The sequence below is a fragment of the Myotis nattereri genome, assembly GCF_964212035.1.
Source record: "Myotis nattereri genome assembly, chromosome: 14".
NCBI lineage: Eukaryota > Metazoa > Chordata > Mammalia > Chiroptera > Vespertilionidae > Myotis > Myotis nattereri.
In genome coordinates, this window is record NC_138089.1 from 26146728 (window position 1) to 26160919 (window position 14192).

Consider the following 14192-nt stretch of genomic DNA (forward strand, 5'->3'; position numbering starts at 1 on the left):
ATGTTGTCTTTATCAGGTGTTTGGTTACTTAAGTAAATCTCCTAACTAATGTAGTCTTCTCAATATTAAAAAAACTAAGTTTTGCTCAGAACTGTATAAATTTGCCTTTAAAGTCCTTATTCTCACTTTGGTTAAATAGGTAAGTATTGTTTCACAGTGAACTGTGATTCTATTTAACCAGTGTTTGAAATTTTTTTTTTTTTTTGGTATTTTTGACAAACTTCCCCTAAATCAAATCTTTTTTTTTTTTTTTAAAAAATATGTTTTATTGATTTTCTACAGAGAGGAAGGGAGAGGGGTAGAGAGTTAGAAACATCGATGAGAGAGAAACACCATCAGCCACCTCCTGCATGCCCAGCACTGGGGATGTGCCCACAACCAAGGTACATGCCCTTGACTGGAATCGAACATGGCACCCTTGAGTCCGCAGGCCGACGCTCTATCCACTGAGCCAAACCAGTTCTGGCCCTAAATCAAATCTTAAATGAGTTCTTTTTGACCTTGAATTAACTTTAGGATTTTCCAGAGGGTCCTCGAAACATCTCAAAAGATTTGTTCTCTCTCCTTATAAAAAAAGGAGACAAACTAATTAGGCTTATTTGATATGTTAAGTCATATGGGAAGCACTGTAGAAGAAGAAGTAATACTAAGCCTTCTTTATGTTGTATCTGAATGGGTATATGTTATAAGTGTTCCAGAAATTGTGTGAAATTCTTGGAAATCTGATATGTCCTGGTGTGATGTCATCAGCTATAATTCCTGTTATCAAGTTAAATTGTTATATATTACAGAGATAACCAAGTTTCATTGTCAATTCCATTATAATGAGCTCTTATTAGATCTTTAATAAGGGCATTTAAGAAGTCTGGTCATTACAGAGAGCTATTGTTTTATTCTGGTGCTTTTAGAAACGCGTTCCTGCAAAAGTGCTTCCTCTTCGAGGAGATTCATGAGAGAACTTTGACCAGTACAGTTCTCTGATGACTTTAAGATCTTAAAATGAACTGGGTAAGAATTTCTGGAAAAACTGGATTCAAGCAGAACTAAGAATTATTAACATGGGACTGAATGAACTGAGGAGGAAGATTATAATTTTTGACTTCTTGTTTGAAGCACCGATGGTTCTCTAATGTTTTGCTTTACCAGACTTAAGGAAACTTTTTCTCTCTTTTTTAAAAAATATATTTTTATTGATTTCAGAGAGGAAGTGAGAGGGAGAGAGATAGAAACATCAATGAGGAGAAGAATCATCGATTGGCTGCCTCCTGCACGCCCTACACTGGGGATTAAGCCTGCAACCTGGGCATGTGGCCTGAACAGGAATCGAACCATGACCTCCTAGTTCATAGGTTGACACTCAACCACTAAGCCATGTTAGCCCAGCAGGAAATTTTTTTCTCTTTAGCTATCAATAATTTGGTAAGATATATCTATGTAAACAAAGATGAAACATTTACTTTTTACTCCCTACTTTATTTCTCCAGAATTGTGAAACTTGAGTATTCTTTTCATGGCAACATAGTTAAGTCCAATGACTATCTGTTCTTGTAACAGGATACAGTGGGAAATATTGGTTATATTACCAAGGCTTGGACTAGAATATCCCCTTTGAGAAAGAAGTGCATAGACTCAGATATGAACAGACGATTTTTCTTTTTTTGTTAATCCTCACCTGAGGATATTTTCCCATTTATTTTTAGAGAGAGTGGAAGGGAGGGGAGAGACAGAGAGAGAGAAACATCAACGTGAGAGAGAGACAAATCGATTGGTTGCCTCCTGCACAGTCCTGACCAGGATCAAGCCTGCAATTGAGGTATGTGCCCTTACCAGAATCGAACCTGGGACCCTTCAGTCCACAGGCCTATGCTCTATCCACTAAGCCAAACCAGCTAGGGCTGACCAGATGATTTTAAGGCCAATAAATCCCCTTGGAAAAATTGGCCTTGGTACCTTGCTTACAAGATTCCAGCAAAGCAACCACTATTCTTGCTGCACTTATGTAAATAATCAGGCCAAGTCTAATGCAAACAAATTAATTTTGCTGTGATTATAGTTGGAAAAGAGAAATGGGTAATTGTAGGGAGAAAAATTTTTTGCATCTTTGTCTGTATTAGATTCTAATCCTTGCCACCAACCAAGCTAAGACAATTGTCTTTGAGGTTTTGTTATATGCTTATAAACTGGATTGGACCTTAAATTCTGCTAGTTTTCTAAACAAATTTGGCTACCTGTATCCAAACTAATGTTTCCAATTTTCTCCCACCCTCTGATTTGGAATCACTAAGAACAAATACTGCCCTTAAATCTTCTGGGAAGGGACTACACCAGGTCCCCCTCACTATCCAGATTGCAGGCTGACCTCAGGACCTCGAGCCTTGTAAACACATCTCACAGCTAAAGAAGGCTCCACCTGACATCTGGTCCTGCACAAATGCTGGAGACTCCACATCAAATTGATTAGGAAGAGAATTAGCTGACATCCATGTAGACTGTTTCCTCCGAAGATGCTGGGTCAAGACTTCATACTTGAAGCATGAAACCCTCTCTTCTCTTTCATTCCTTTACTCTGGCATTGGCCTGGAAAGATAACTCCATAATCCATATCTCCCAGGACATTGCTAAGAGGGGTAACCTCTGGAATTTGAAACAACTTTTTATTTCCTGCTAGGAGATTTACTTCCAGAACACCCTGAAAACCTAAGTGACCCCTGGCTTGAACAGGCAAGTATAACAATCCCTGCGAATGAGTCCATTAGGAAGTGGAAGTGGTTTGTGCCCTGACAGACTTTATCTCTGTCTGTGGCAGTCATCATTTTCCTTGGGCCTACGAGTGCTTAGATGGCTGGCACACAACTGGCTAGCACTTCTTAGGTTATCTAATTAAGCCCCTAACTGTTTACACAACAAAGTGGGGCACCTCATGGGTCAACTCCACTGAATTTACATTGTTGAGTTAGAAAGGCCCCACCAGAAGGCATTCATAACTCAGGGTTCACTTCCTTTGGGACAGCTTTACTTCCCTGGTTAGGAGTAAATATAAATGAGGTTACGATTAGAAACCTCTCCTAAACTCTTGAGGATACTGCAGAATCCACTGCTAAGGTGATAGCTACCCAAGAAAAATCCTAGACTCTCTGGCCAAAGTTGTTCCTGATAATAGTCTCCTCATCAGCTTTTAGCTGAGCAGGAAGGTGTCTATAAACTGTGGCCAACACCACCTATTGCACCTGGATTAACACTTCTGAGGAAGTTGAAACAATTACATCAGACCACTGAGCAGGCTACTCAGCTTAAAAAGGTGACACCTTCAGTAGGGAATTCCTTTGACTTATTTGATTTTAATTGTTTTAGATCTTGGGGACCATGGCTTCAAAGTGCACTCTAGATACTGGGAATTACCCTGTTTATCATAGTCAGAGTAGTCTCCCTGGCATATTGTAGTCTCTCAAAAGCTTTAAGTGCATGTTTGCAGCCACTAACCAAGCAGATGCTCTTCCTAAGACTGGATCACCAGAAAAGGAATGACGAGAGTGACTGACTTCAAAATTGTGAACCTGAAGTTGTGGCCTGAATATCACAGAAATTCAGTCATGCCCTTTGAATCACACAGAGGGTCAGTAAAAGCTGTGAGAAATACGAAGTGGTAGCTGAGAGTGGTTAATGCCCTAAAGTTTTATCACTTTTCTCAGTTAAGCTGAGAGTCTGGTCGAAAGGAGGAATTGTTAGAAAAGAGGTAAGAGGCTCGAAATGGAGTCCTTTGTGCTAAATCCACATCACCAAACCAATACTTTATGCCTAACCTAATGGCAGTTTCAGCCTCTCCCAGGAATTTAATCTTAACCAATCAATCTGGAATTTCCTGGTCAGCACCAGTGAGGGAATTCATCTGATAGCTCCCTTCTGAACCCCAAAGTAGGTTACCTACGCCTGAAACAATCCCACTCTTTCCCCCCTTTACCTATAAAAGCCTTCCATTTTGTACAGCTCCTCAGAGCTCCTTTCTATTTGCTAGATTCATGAACCATTCAATAAACCAGTAAGATATTTAAAATTTACTCAGTTGAATCTATATTAGTCAACAACAGACAAGCCTGGAGGAGGTGGGACTGATCACAAAGAGCAGAGACGAGCCACCCAGCAGGGGCCATTCTCATCAGCCTCCAGTCCTGCCAAGATTAGCCCCACCGAGACCAGAAGAACCACCCAGCTAAGCCCAGTTAGAATTGCTGACTCAGAGAATTGTTTGCTAAATATAGTTTTGATCTGAGTCAGGAAGTCTTGGAGTAGTTTGTTAGGTAGCAAAGCTGACTAATAAAAAACGTTTTTTTAAAACGATTCTTTTAGGGGGTGGGCAATGACAGGATTTTAAAAAGACAATAAAGGGGAATAAATGATGATGGAAGGAGATATGACTTTGGGTGGTGAACACACAATACAATATACAGATGATGTATTTTAGAATTATACACTTGAAACCTGTATAGTTTTATTAACCAATGGCACTCCAATAAATTTATAAAAATAAACACACACTCTGTCATAAAAATGACAATTAAATATATTTATACACAGGGTGGGGCAAAAGTAGGTTTACAGTTGTTTGTATGGAAATAATACACTAATTAATACATAATACAAGAATAAACCCTGTGTTTCATGTACTCACAACTGCAAACTTCCTTTTGCCCCACCCTGTGTTTTTGGTCATACAAACATAAAAACTAAGTCAAAGAGAATCAAGTCACTTACTATCTGATCACCTGAAAATACATCAGCAGGATTAAAAAAATATGGAACATGGTGCTGAACCTGCCCAGTACCTCTGCATCCCCCATGGAGATGGCTCTCTATAGTGGAGACTATACCACTTACCAGAATCTTGGTGGTGTAGGCGCTGTTGATGGCGATGGCGTTGACCAGCAGCTCCATGGTCTTGGGATTGATGGAGCTGGGGTCCGGGATCTCCTTATAGTGGACATCACCAAGGTAGGCCTGCACTACCGTCATGCGATTGGTGGTCAGCGTGCCCGTCTTGTCTGAGCAGATGGCCGTGGCATTGCCCATGGTCTCACAGGCATCCAGGTGGCGTACCAGGTTGTTGTCCTTCATCATTTTCTGGGGGAGGGGCATGTGAGAGGGTGACAGTGAGAAGAGGGAAATGGGGTGCGGGGGGCACTGGGTGAACATGTAGTAAAAGAGGAAGGGCTGCCATAGTCTGTCCCTTTGCTTTTGCACATGAAAAGGATCCTGGTTTCTACAGCCTCTGACACCTGAGCTCCTTTGTGTGCGCCATCCTTTCCTCCCTTTTATTAGCTGAGCCATTTAAAAGAACTGATTGCCCTGGCCAGTCTGGCTCAGTTGGTTGGAACGTCCTCTCATACATTGAAAGGTTGTGGGTTTGATTCCTAGTCAAGGCAGCCGATTGATGTTTCACTCTCACATTGATGTATGTTTCTCTTCATCCTTCTCTCCCTCTCTCTCCCCTCCCTCCCTCCCCTCTTTGCCTAGCTCTCTAAAATCAATAAAAGCATGTCCTTGGGTGAGGATTAAAAAAATAAGATGATTAATTGATTCTATTAATTTCGATTACAGCAGTAATCTACATTCTTTATGGAAAAATAAGGATAAGGATAAATTAAGATTGGGTCCCTCTCTGATTACTTCAAATATTTTTCTCTTACATCTTAATATAACTATTTTTTATTAATTATGAATTTTATTCAAATGTTCCATCTTTCACTGGTGCCTGGTTTTCACTGTCACTTTGGTTTCACCAAAAGTAAATATACTTGGGGGATATATGTGTTTATAGATATAGGACAATATCTGGAAAAATATAAAAATATTAGTGTCATTATCTTTGGGTGGTAGGCCTATAGGAGATTTTTATTGTCTTTAAAAAAAAAATCTATAGATTTTATTTTTTCTATAAGAAATACACGCTGTAATCCGCATGATAAAAATCACAAATTTTTTGCCGAAACCGGTTTGGCTCAGTGGATAGAGTGTCGGCCTGCGGACTGAAAGGTCCCGGGTTCGATTCCGGTCAAGGGCATGTACCTGGGTTGCGCGCACTTCCCCAGTGGGGATGTGCAGGAGGCAGCTGACCGATGTTTCTCTCTCATCGATGTTTCTAACTTTCTATCTCTCTCCCTTCCTCTCTGTAAAAAATCAATAAAATATATTTTTTTTTAAAAAAGAATTGCTTTAAAAAAAAATCACAAATTTTTAAAAATTATAGACACATAAAAACACACACAAATCAGCCATAATGCTACCACTCATAACTGATACACCCCACACATCAACATCCTTTTTTAAAAAAATTCATAACAAAAACAGAATCCTACTATACATATTATTATTAATTTTCTAATGTATTCACCTCTCTTTCTCTCTTCCCAGGTTCACACTCCTAGCTTCTTCCAGGTTCTCAAGCAAGTAATGCAAATAAAGTAATTCTCTAGGAACCATCCTGCTTCATGCAGGCCCTCCATCACAGTGACCAAAAGGCAAGGAGGGACATGAAATGTTGCTGGAGTAAAAGCTGCTGAATCAGCTGTAGTTCTTGCCAGGAACTAGGAATTTGATTTCTTTTATTCTTTATCCTCATTGTAACTCTTTATAACAGGGGTAAAAAGAGAGCGCAGCTAGAATACCTTAAATGACAATGTCTCAGAACGAATGCCTTACTTATCAACATGCTCAGGCCTCCACCCTTGCAGGGTCATCCTGGCGTCGGGGCCCTCCGCCCACAGTGTGAAAACCAGAGGCCGAGATGAGTACTGGTGGGATTATGTAACTACTGCAGTGTCTCTTACTGTAACCTGTGGTAACTGTAACAATAAAAGTATGTTGAATGGATGACCTACAGCCGTTTGAATTTGCAACACACTTTACAGTTTGCAAAGTTCTTCTGCACTTACTTTCTTGCCTGATGTTATAAGAATCCGTGAAACCTGGGAGGATTCTTGGCAATTGAAGAAGACGTGGCCGAGTGACGTGACCAGGCGCACACACCTAGTGAGGGTTTGAGCTGGGATCTGAGCCTAGCTCTGTTTAACCTCTGGGCTGGATCATTCCATCTCCAGGACCCTGGCCCTCGAGCGGGCTGGTGCCCATCTGTACTCGCTGAGGAAGGTTTGTCTGCTGGGCTTAAAAAGGCCTAGGCCCATGCTGTCCAATACAGTAGCCAATGTGGCTACTGAGCACTGGAAATGTGGCTGGTCTGAAATGTGCTGTAAGTCTAAAATACACATATGATTTTGAACACATATTGTGAAAAAAGTAAAATATATCTCAAGTAATAACTCATTATATTGATTACATGTTGGCTTGATAATAATTTGGACATATGGAGTTAATTATGTTATTAAAATTAATTTTACCTGTTTCTGTAAAAATTTTCTTTTTAACGTGGCTACTGGGAAATTTAAAATCACACCTGCGGCTTACACTAGATCTCTCTTAGACAGCACTGATGTAAGTGGTCATCTCTTTTCTTTTGAGGTAAGTCCAGGGGGGTAAGTCCAGGCTCAGAGAGGGGAGAGTGTGCTTTTCCTGGGTTGGGGTGCTGTCCTAAGTCTATCAAGCGACTGTGTAAGTAACATTATCTAAGACGGCTAAAGGCACCAGGTGCCAGAGATACAAACTGCAGAAGGTGCGGCGGCCTAAAAATGTCTGTGCATAATTCCCCCAAAGCAACTCCGTAGGACTTTCAAGGAGGCCCCACCCCTTCCACCGGAGCTCAGCTGGCTCCTGTGAGGGTCCTGACTCCTGGCTGTGTGAGCACCTTCATCCCCAGGGCCCTGGCCCTTGGGCATTGTGTTGTGACCTGTTTGGGCTCTGGTTTGTGGGATGGAGTTTCTCGGAGAGCCCGAAAACAGGGAGGCGATAAGGGCCGTATCCCTTACACCGCGCTGCCACTTTCTGGCACCTGCCTAGAGATCTCTTTTCTGTATGAAATTACATCGGCGAGCCCAGCCCAAATTCCAGCTTGGAAACTGACGCTCGCCATGCCCTCCGGCGGCTCTGCCAATGTCTCAGAGCGAATGCCTTACTTATCAACACGCTCAGGCCTCCACCCTTGCAGGGTCACCCTGGCATGGGGGCCCTGGGAAAGGGGAGTACAGCCCTCCGCCTGCAGCGTGAAAAGGAGAGAGGATGAGCGCAGGGTGTGAGGACCTGGGGGTGAGCCAGGCTAGAGGTGCCTTCCGGAGGACTGGGCGTGCAGTGCCCACGGGGATACTAGCCCGCTCAGTTCAGCGGTCAGGCTGTGAAGATGGCCATAGGCCTGGGGGCAGGGGTGGTGGGGCTGTGCCATCAGGGCAGCATTTAGGAAGGTGCCCTCATTGAACTGCTTTTAAAACCTTGTATTTTCAGCCCAACTCCCGAGAGGAGGGGCCTTTCCTAAAGTCAGACGTCCTTTTTGTTTTAGTCTTATTTCTTTCAAACTGTAGGAAATGACCACTGAGATTAGTAGTCATGTACGCACTAAGGCTATGGTGGGCCCCGTGCCTGTGACGGCCGGACTTCTGGGTGTGATGGATTTGGGCCTGCACAGTGATGTCTGCATTTTATTTTTTGTTTAAAGTTGCATTGATTGTCAATGTTTAAAAATAAGGAGAGTTTATAGTAAGTCCAGATTTTTGGCTTCTCTTGGAAAAAAAAAAAAAAAGATAAAGATCTGGCAACCCTGGGCCTGTGTCCCCACAAGGTGACACTGGCTGGGCTGAATAACGGTTGTCCCTTTAGCTAGGGTGTGGCTCTCTAGTTTGCCACAGGCCCCTGAAGGCAGGTGAGTTTGGGTGCCCATTTACATCTTCTCTGTGAGCTTCCCATGTGTCCATTCCCTTCTTCTTAGCTCTTCTCTCAACCCCAGCGATGGCCCCTGGGCACCCCACAGACCCCCAGTTGGCTGGTCCTGCTCCCCACAGCTCACCTTCACAGAGTAGGCCAGTGAGATGGTGACGGCTAGAGGGAGCCCCTCGGGCACGGCCACCACCAGCACCGTCACACCAATGATGAAGAACTTGACGAAGTACTGCACGTAGACGGGCGTGCACTCGGGCAGCCATGGCTTCTTGTTGACCACGAAGGTGTCCACGGTGAAGTAGAGCACCAGGATGATCACCGTGATGGCCGACATCACCAGGCCTGCAACACGGGGTGGGAGGGACCTGCTCAGGGGCGGTCCTGGGGGTCGGGGGCCCTGGGAAGTGAGCGGTGGACCGCACCCTTGGCCAAAAGGGCTCTGGGGTCAGGCCAAGCCTAGCTCACATCCCAGCTCTGCCACTTACTTGCTTTGCGGCCTGGGGCAAGTCCTTGACCCTCCCAGAGCCTCAGCTGCTCCTCTATACAATGGGGATGCATATTTATTTCACATGGCTTTGTAAGGATCAAATGTGATCACTGCATGTAAAGTGCCTAGGACAGTGCCCGACACATAGTAGGCGCTCAAGAAATGTGTGCTGAGTGACCACGTGATAAATCGAGCTGCGTGGATGGTGCTCTCACACAATAATGATGTGCAGTCAGTGCCATGTATTGACTCATGCATTCAGGCACTAGGGATACGGCAGTAGAGCAGACAGAGTCCCTGCCTTGGGAAGCTGACAGTCTAGAGGTGAAGGCAGATGGGAAACAAACATGAACAAGACAATTCAGAGACGGATAATGCTGTGGAGAAGACTCCAGATGACATGCTAGATCCTGACAGGGGCCGAAGATAAGAAAACAACCTAAATGCCCACTGACGGATGAAGAGCAGGGAAATGTGGTGCATACCTACGATGGAATATTAGTCAGCCCTGAAAAGAAGGAACTCCTGCCGTCTGTGACAGCATGGATGGACCTGGAGGACATGCTGCTGAGTGAAGTAAGGCAGACAGAGGAGGACGTGCATGAGGAACCTAAAACAGGCAAACTCCTCGCAGCAGAGAACAGAAGGCTGCGGGGAGAGGGAAGCAGGGGTTGTTTTTCAGGGGGTATAAAGTTTCAGTTATGCAAGAGGAGTGCGCTCTAGAGCCCTGCTGTACGACATGGTGCCTGCAGTGACAATGTGGCGTTGTACACTTCAAAACTGGTTAAGAGGATAGATTATTAAGTGGTTTTACCCCAAAACCAACCCCCATGCTCCACCCCCTCAAAAAAAAAAACCCAAACTACAAAAGACCACAAGGAAATGTTTGGAGATGGTGGATATATTTACTATCTTGATTGTGGTGATGGTCTCACAGGTGTTTGCATATGTCCGAAGTCATCAAGATGTACACATTAAATGTGTGTTATTTTTTATGTATAAAAATTATATCTCAACATAGCTAAAAAAAAAAGTGACATGGGCAGGGAGGGAGAGGCTACTGAAGCTAGGGTGGCCAGAGAAGACTTCCTGGAGGAGGTGAAAGATGAGCAGACAGGTGAACGATGAGAAGGAGCAGTCAGGTGAGCCACAGCCAGGGGGGCACGGTAGGATTAGCAAATGCAGGTGGCTGCCTGCTGGGATCCCCTGCGATCCTTTTTGCCAGTTTCTGTGCTTTAGCGGCTGTGCAGGTGCCTCTGCCAGAGGAGAATTGCCCTTGGGTGTTGGAGTCTCCTTCTCAGGAAGTGCCTGGGAATGCACTCCACTCCAACTGGATGACCAATATCCAACGGCTGATGTGGGGGGTCCAACACCAGCTACCCCTTGCTACAAGGTGGAGCAGACCCTGCAGAGGTCCTCTGCTCCAGCGTTCCCCATGGAGCAGGTGGAGACTGGGATTTCCCCCCCGAAACCTCAGCTGTATCTGGCTTCTTCCTTGGCCCTATCTCGTCCTTTACTTTTTACAGGTCTCACCTGTGTGCACCCCCTCTCCAAATCCCAAGCCCACCCAGCTTCAGCTCTGCTTTCAGGGGATTCAATGCAAGAGAGAAGCAGAGGTGAGATGCAAACCCAGAGGTGCTCGGCTCTGAACTCCATCCTTGGCAGGGCCAAGGAGGGGAGGGAGATGAGGGCAGACTTTGAAAGCCACAGTGTTCTCCCCGCTTTGCCCTGCCCCGCAGTGGCAGTGCCATGTTTCCTGGGAGTCTCCATGGTGGGGATGGAGGAAATCTCTGTGCCCATTGTTCCCCACCCCCTCCAGCTGCGGAGCCTCAGAGCCTGCTCTATCCCTGTCTGACAGTCGCCAGGGGCGGGAAGCCAAGCTCCCGGCAGCCGGGAGCTGTCACCAGGACCCCAAATTTAAATATAGACAGCCAAGCCTGTAATTTGCCTCCCTTCTCCACACTGTGGTGCCTATAATTAGAGCAGGGAGACAGCCATGGAGGAGCAAGCAGCCAGGTGGGGAGGCCTTGGTGTTTGCCACGTCCTTACCCAGAAGGGGAGTCCAAGGCCATGTCAGAAGGGCAGGGCTCACCTTGCAGCTGGGCTCGGCTTCCTGGGCCAGAGGGGCTGTCACCAGCTTTCACCTGCAGCTACCAACTCAGCTGGGAAGCCCAGCTTGTTGTGCTGGGGATCCTGGCACTGCTCCCAACCTCTTCAATCTTTCCTGTGCACTGCAGCTGGGGTGCTCATTATAGAGTCCAAAATGCATCCCTGCCATCCCCTGGTCAAACCTCTTCCATGGCTACCACTGCCCTCAGGATAACGCCTGCAAACTCCAGGCCCTGCAGGACCTGCCCTCTCTCTAGTCACCACACCCACCAAGTGCTAAACACTCTGTGCATAATCTCCTTTAATCCTCATAGTGACCAGTGAAGTAGGGACCACTGGGCATCCCAATTTCACAGACCAGGAGGCAGGAGTTCAGAGCTAGGGGAAGTTAGTTGCCTAAGTTCTCACAACCTTAGCTGGACAAGAACACAGGCCATGTGCCCCACAACTCAGGCTTTCAGCTTCACTCTTCTCTCTAAGTGCTAACTGAGCACCTACTGTGTAAGGGCACAGATTGGTTGCTGTGATGGAGAAGGGTATGTCTCAGGGACCATCTCATGCAATCCACCACTTTACAGATGAGGCAACTGAGGCCCGGATTGGGGCAGGGCCTGCCTGGGGTCCTACTGTGTGTCCCCCCTCGCATCCTGCACACTCACCCGCCTTGCCGATCTGCACAGCCAGCTTGGTGAGCTTGCCCTGGAGCACCGACTTCTCCTTCTTGTGCATGTTGGCCTTCTTCTTGTCGTCAGCATCACCGCCCTCAGCACTCTTGAGGGGCTGCATCTCCATGGCGGCGGCCCCATCCTGCTGTTTGGCTGCAGGTGGCAGAGCACACATGTGTACACACAGACACGTACAGACACACAGACATGCACACACACAGGTCAGCCTGCAGGGTGGGGATGCTGGCCCCCACCCTGCCTGCCTGGGGGAGTGTGGTGAGATACCCACTTCCCTGCCTGGGCCCCTGCATGGCCGGCACAGAAGCCCTGAGATGGGGGTGGTGTCCTGTCTCTTCCAGCCAGAGACACTGCAACCAGGGCCACAGCCTGCCTGGGGCCTGGAATCCAGGACACAGCAGCGAGTGACAAGGCTCTACCCTGGACTCCCAGCAGGAGTGGGCTGGAGGCTCCTCTGGGCCTTCTCCCAATGACCTGTCAGTTTTCCCCACATTCAAACAAGATATAGGCTTGGGCTTTACCCAGTGGTCCTTAGGCCATGTCGTTGGGATATTAAGTAATCACCAGATAGCAGGGACAAAAAAGGAGACTTGAAAGGTAAAAGAGAGTGTGCCCATCCATGGGTGCCAAGCCCTCTCCTCATTCAGATCAGGACTAACTAGTGGCCTGAGGTCCTACTCCTTATCCCCTAAGGATCTCAAACAACCAGCTTCAAGTTTTCAGCTAAACGGGCAGCACAGCTCAAAGGCCGGGAGAAGCTGGCTTGCAGGTGTCCCATCCTCACCAGGTGATGTCTCCATTTGGCCTGGTGCCACGTGAATCATGGCTATACCCCCCAAAGACGTCAGGCACCCATAGTTGCAGCTGCATCTGCCTCTGGCGTAGGCCTCAGAACCGGTGGGGAGGGGCCGCAGGGACCACAGGACCCGGTTAATACAAAAGGGTTACCTTTGCTCTGGCTGGTGTCCACAGTGCCATCCTGCATTTTACCTACACGACAAAGAATTTTAACAGACAACAGAGAACAGACAACACACGTCGGTCATCACAAAGATGCCACAGGGCCACGGACATTCATGTCACAGATGGAGGAAGGGCCAAGCCGACTCCATCCCTCCACACAGGATACTGGGGATGCCTCAGAGACAAGAACAAACCTGCCAGCGCGTTGGCTGCACGTCTGTCTTGATTCTCTGGGGGCTTGGAGAGAGTGTTTCTGTGGGAATTATTTTGGCCCTAGGCATCTTACAGATTAAAGGACAGTCTTGAGGGTAAAAGGGACCAGGGTTGGCTTGCAGGAAGCAGAGGAGAGTTCTCAGGTACCCATGAGTAATTTGCTTGGTGCTTTTTGTGGGCTGAGAGGAGGCAAAGGAAAATGAGAGAGAGAAAGAGAGAGAGAGAGAGAGAGAGAGAGAGAGAGAGAGAGAGAGAGAGAGAGAGAGACTGACTAGAATGGGACATGGGGAAGAGTTTGGTTAATGTATTCCTTGGTTCCTGGCTCCAGAAGAAATAATACTATTTTCTCCTTTTCCTTCTGAAGGGATGTGAAACCATGGCATGGACAACCCCATGCCCAGCCTGACAGAGAGTAACCCATGCAAAGGGTGGGCTCTGAGGTACCCCAAGTGTGTCCAGGGGCCTTGGTGGGAGTACCCCAGCTCCCAGGGGAAGCTGCCAACCTCCTTTCTGTTTGGATGTGTGCTCTTCATTCTGAGGTTGACCAGCTCAGACAACGTTAGATAGGAAAGGTCGGGTTGGTGGGCTCCCGTGAGTGCCCCACCCCTGGCCCTGCATACCAGGGTCTGATGTTGCCTAGTGCTGGAGAAAGGCTGAGTCTAGAGCTTCCCACCCCTTAATCAGGGCTGCCTGGGAGGCCCTGTCCACAGCCAGAGGTGTAGGCTGTGTTGGCAAGTGGGAGAAACCGGAGGCTCCTATCTGGTGGCTGAGACACCTGCCTTCACCCGTTGGCACTGAGGAGAGGGACACCCTCTCCCCCAGGCCTGCCCACTAAGTTCGCCCAGAACTTTGCATGCAGACCTCACCACCTCTGGAGGAGTCTAAGGAGGTCAGCTACCCCAGGACATTTGCTGCAAAGGCGA

The 14192-nt window shown here is 46.9% G+C and overlaps 1 protein-coding gene across 1 annotated transcript in view; it reads right to left on the reverse strand.

Moving 5' to 3' along the window:
* Positions 1-14192, reverse strand: part of ATP2B2 (ATPase plasma membrane Ca2+ transporting 2) — a 360949-nt gene that overhangs the window by 47642 nt on the left and 299115 nt on the right. The window contains exons 10-13 of the mRNA XM_081105731.1: positions 13042-13083; positions 12070-12228; positions 8942-9156; positions 4873-5115 (exon numbers count right to left, since the gene is read on the reverse strand). Coding sequence (XP_080961857.1) covers positions 4873-5115; positions 8942-9156; positions 12070-12228; positions 13042-13083 — 659 coding nt within the window. The remainder of the gene's footprint in view (positions 1-4872; positions 5116-8941; positions 9157-12069; positions 12229-13041; positions 13084-14192) is intronic.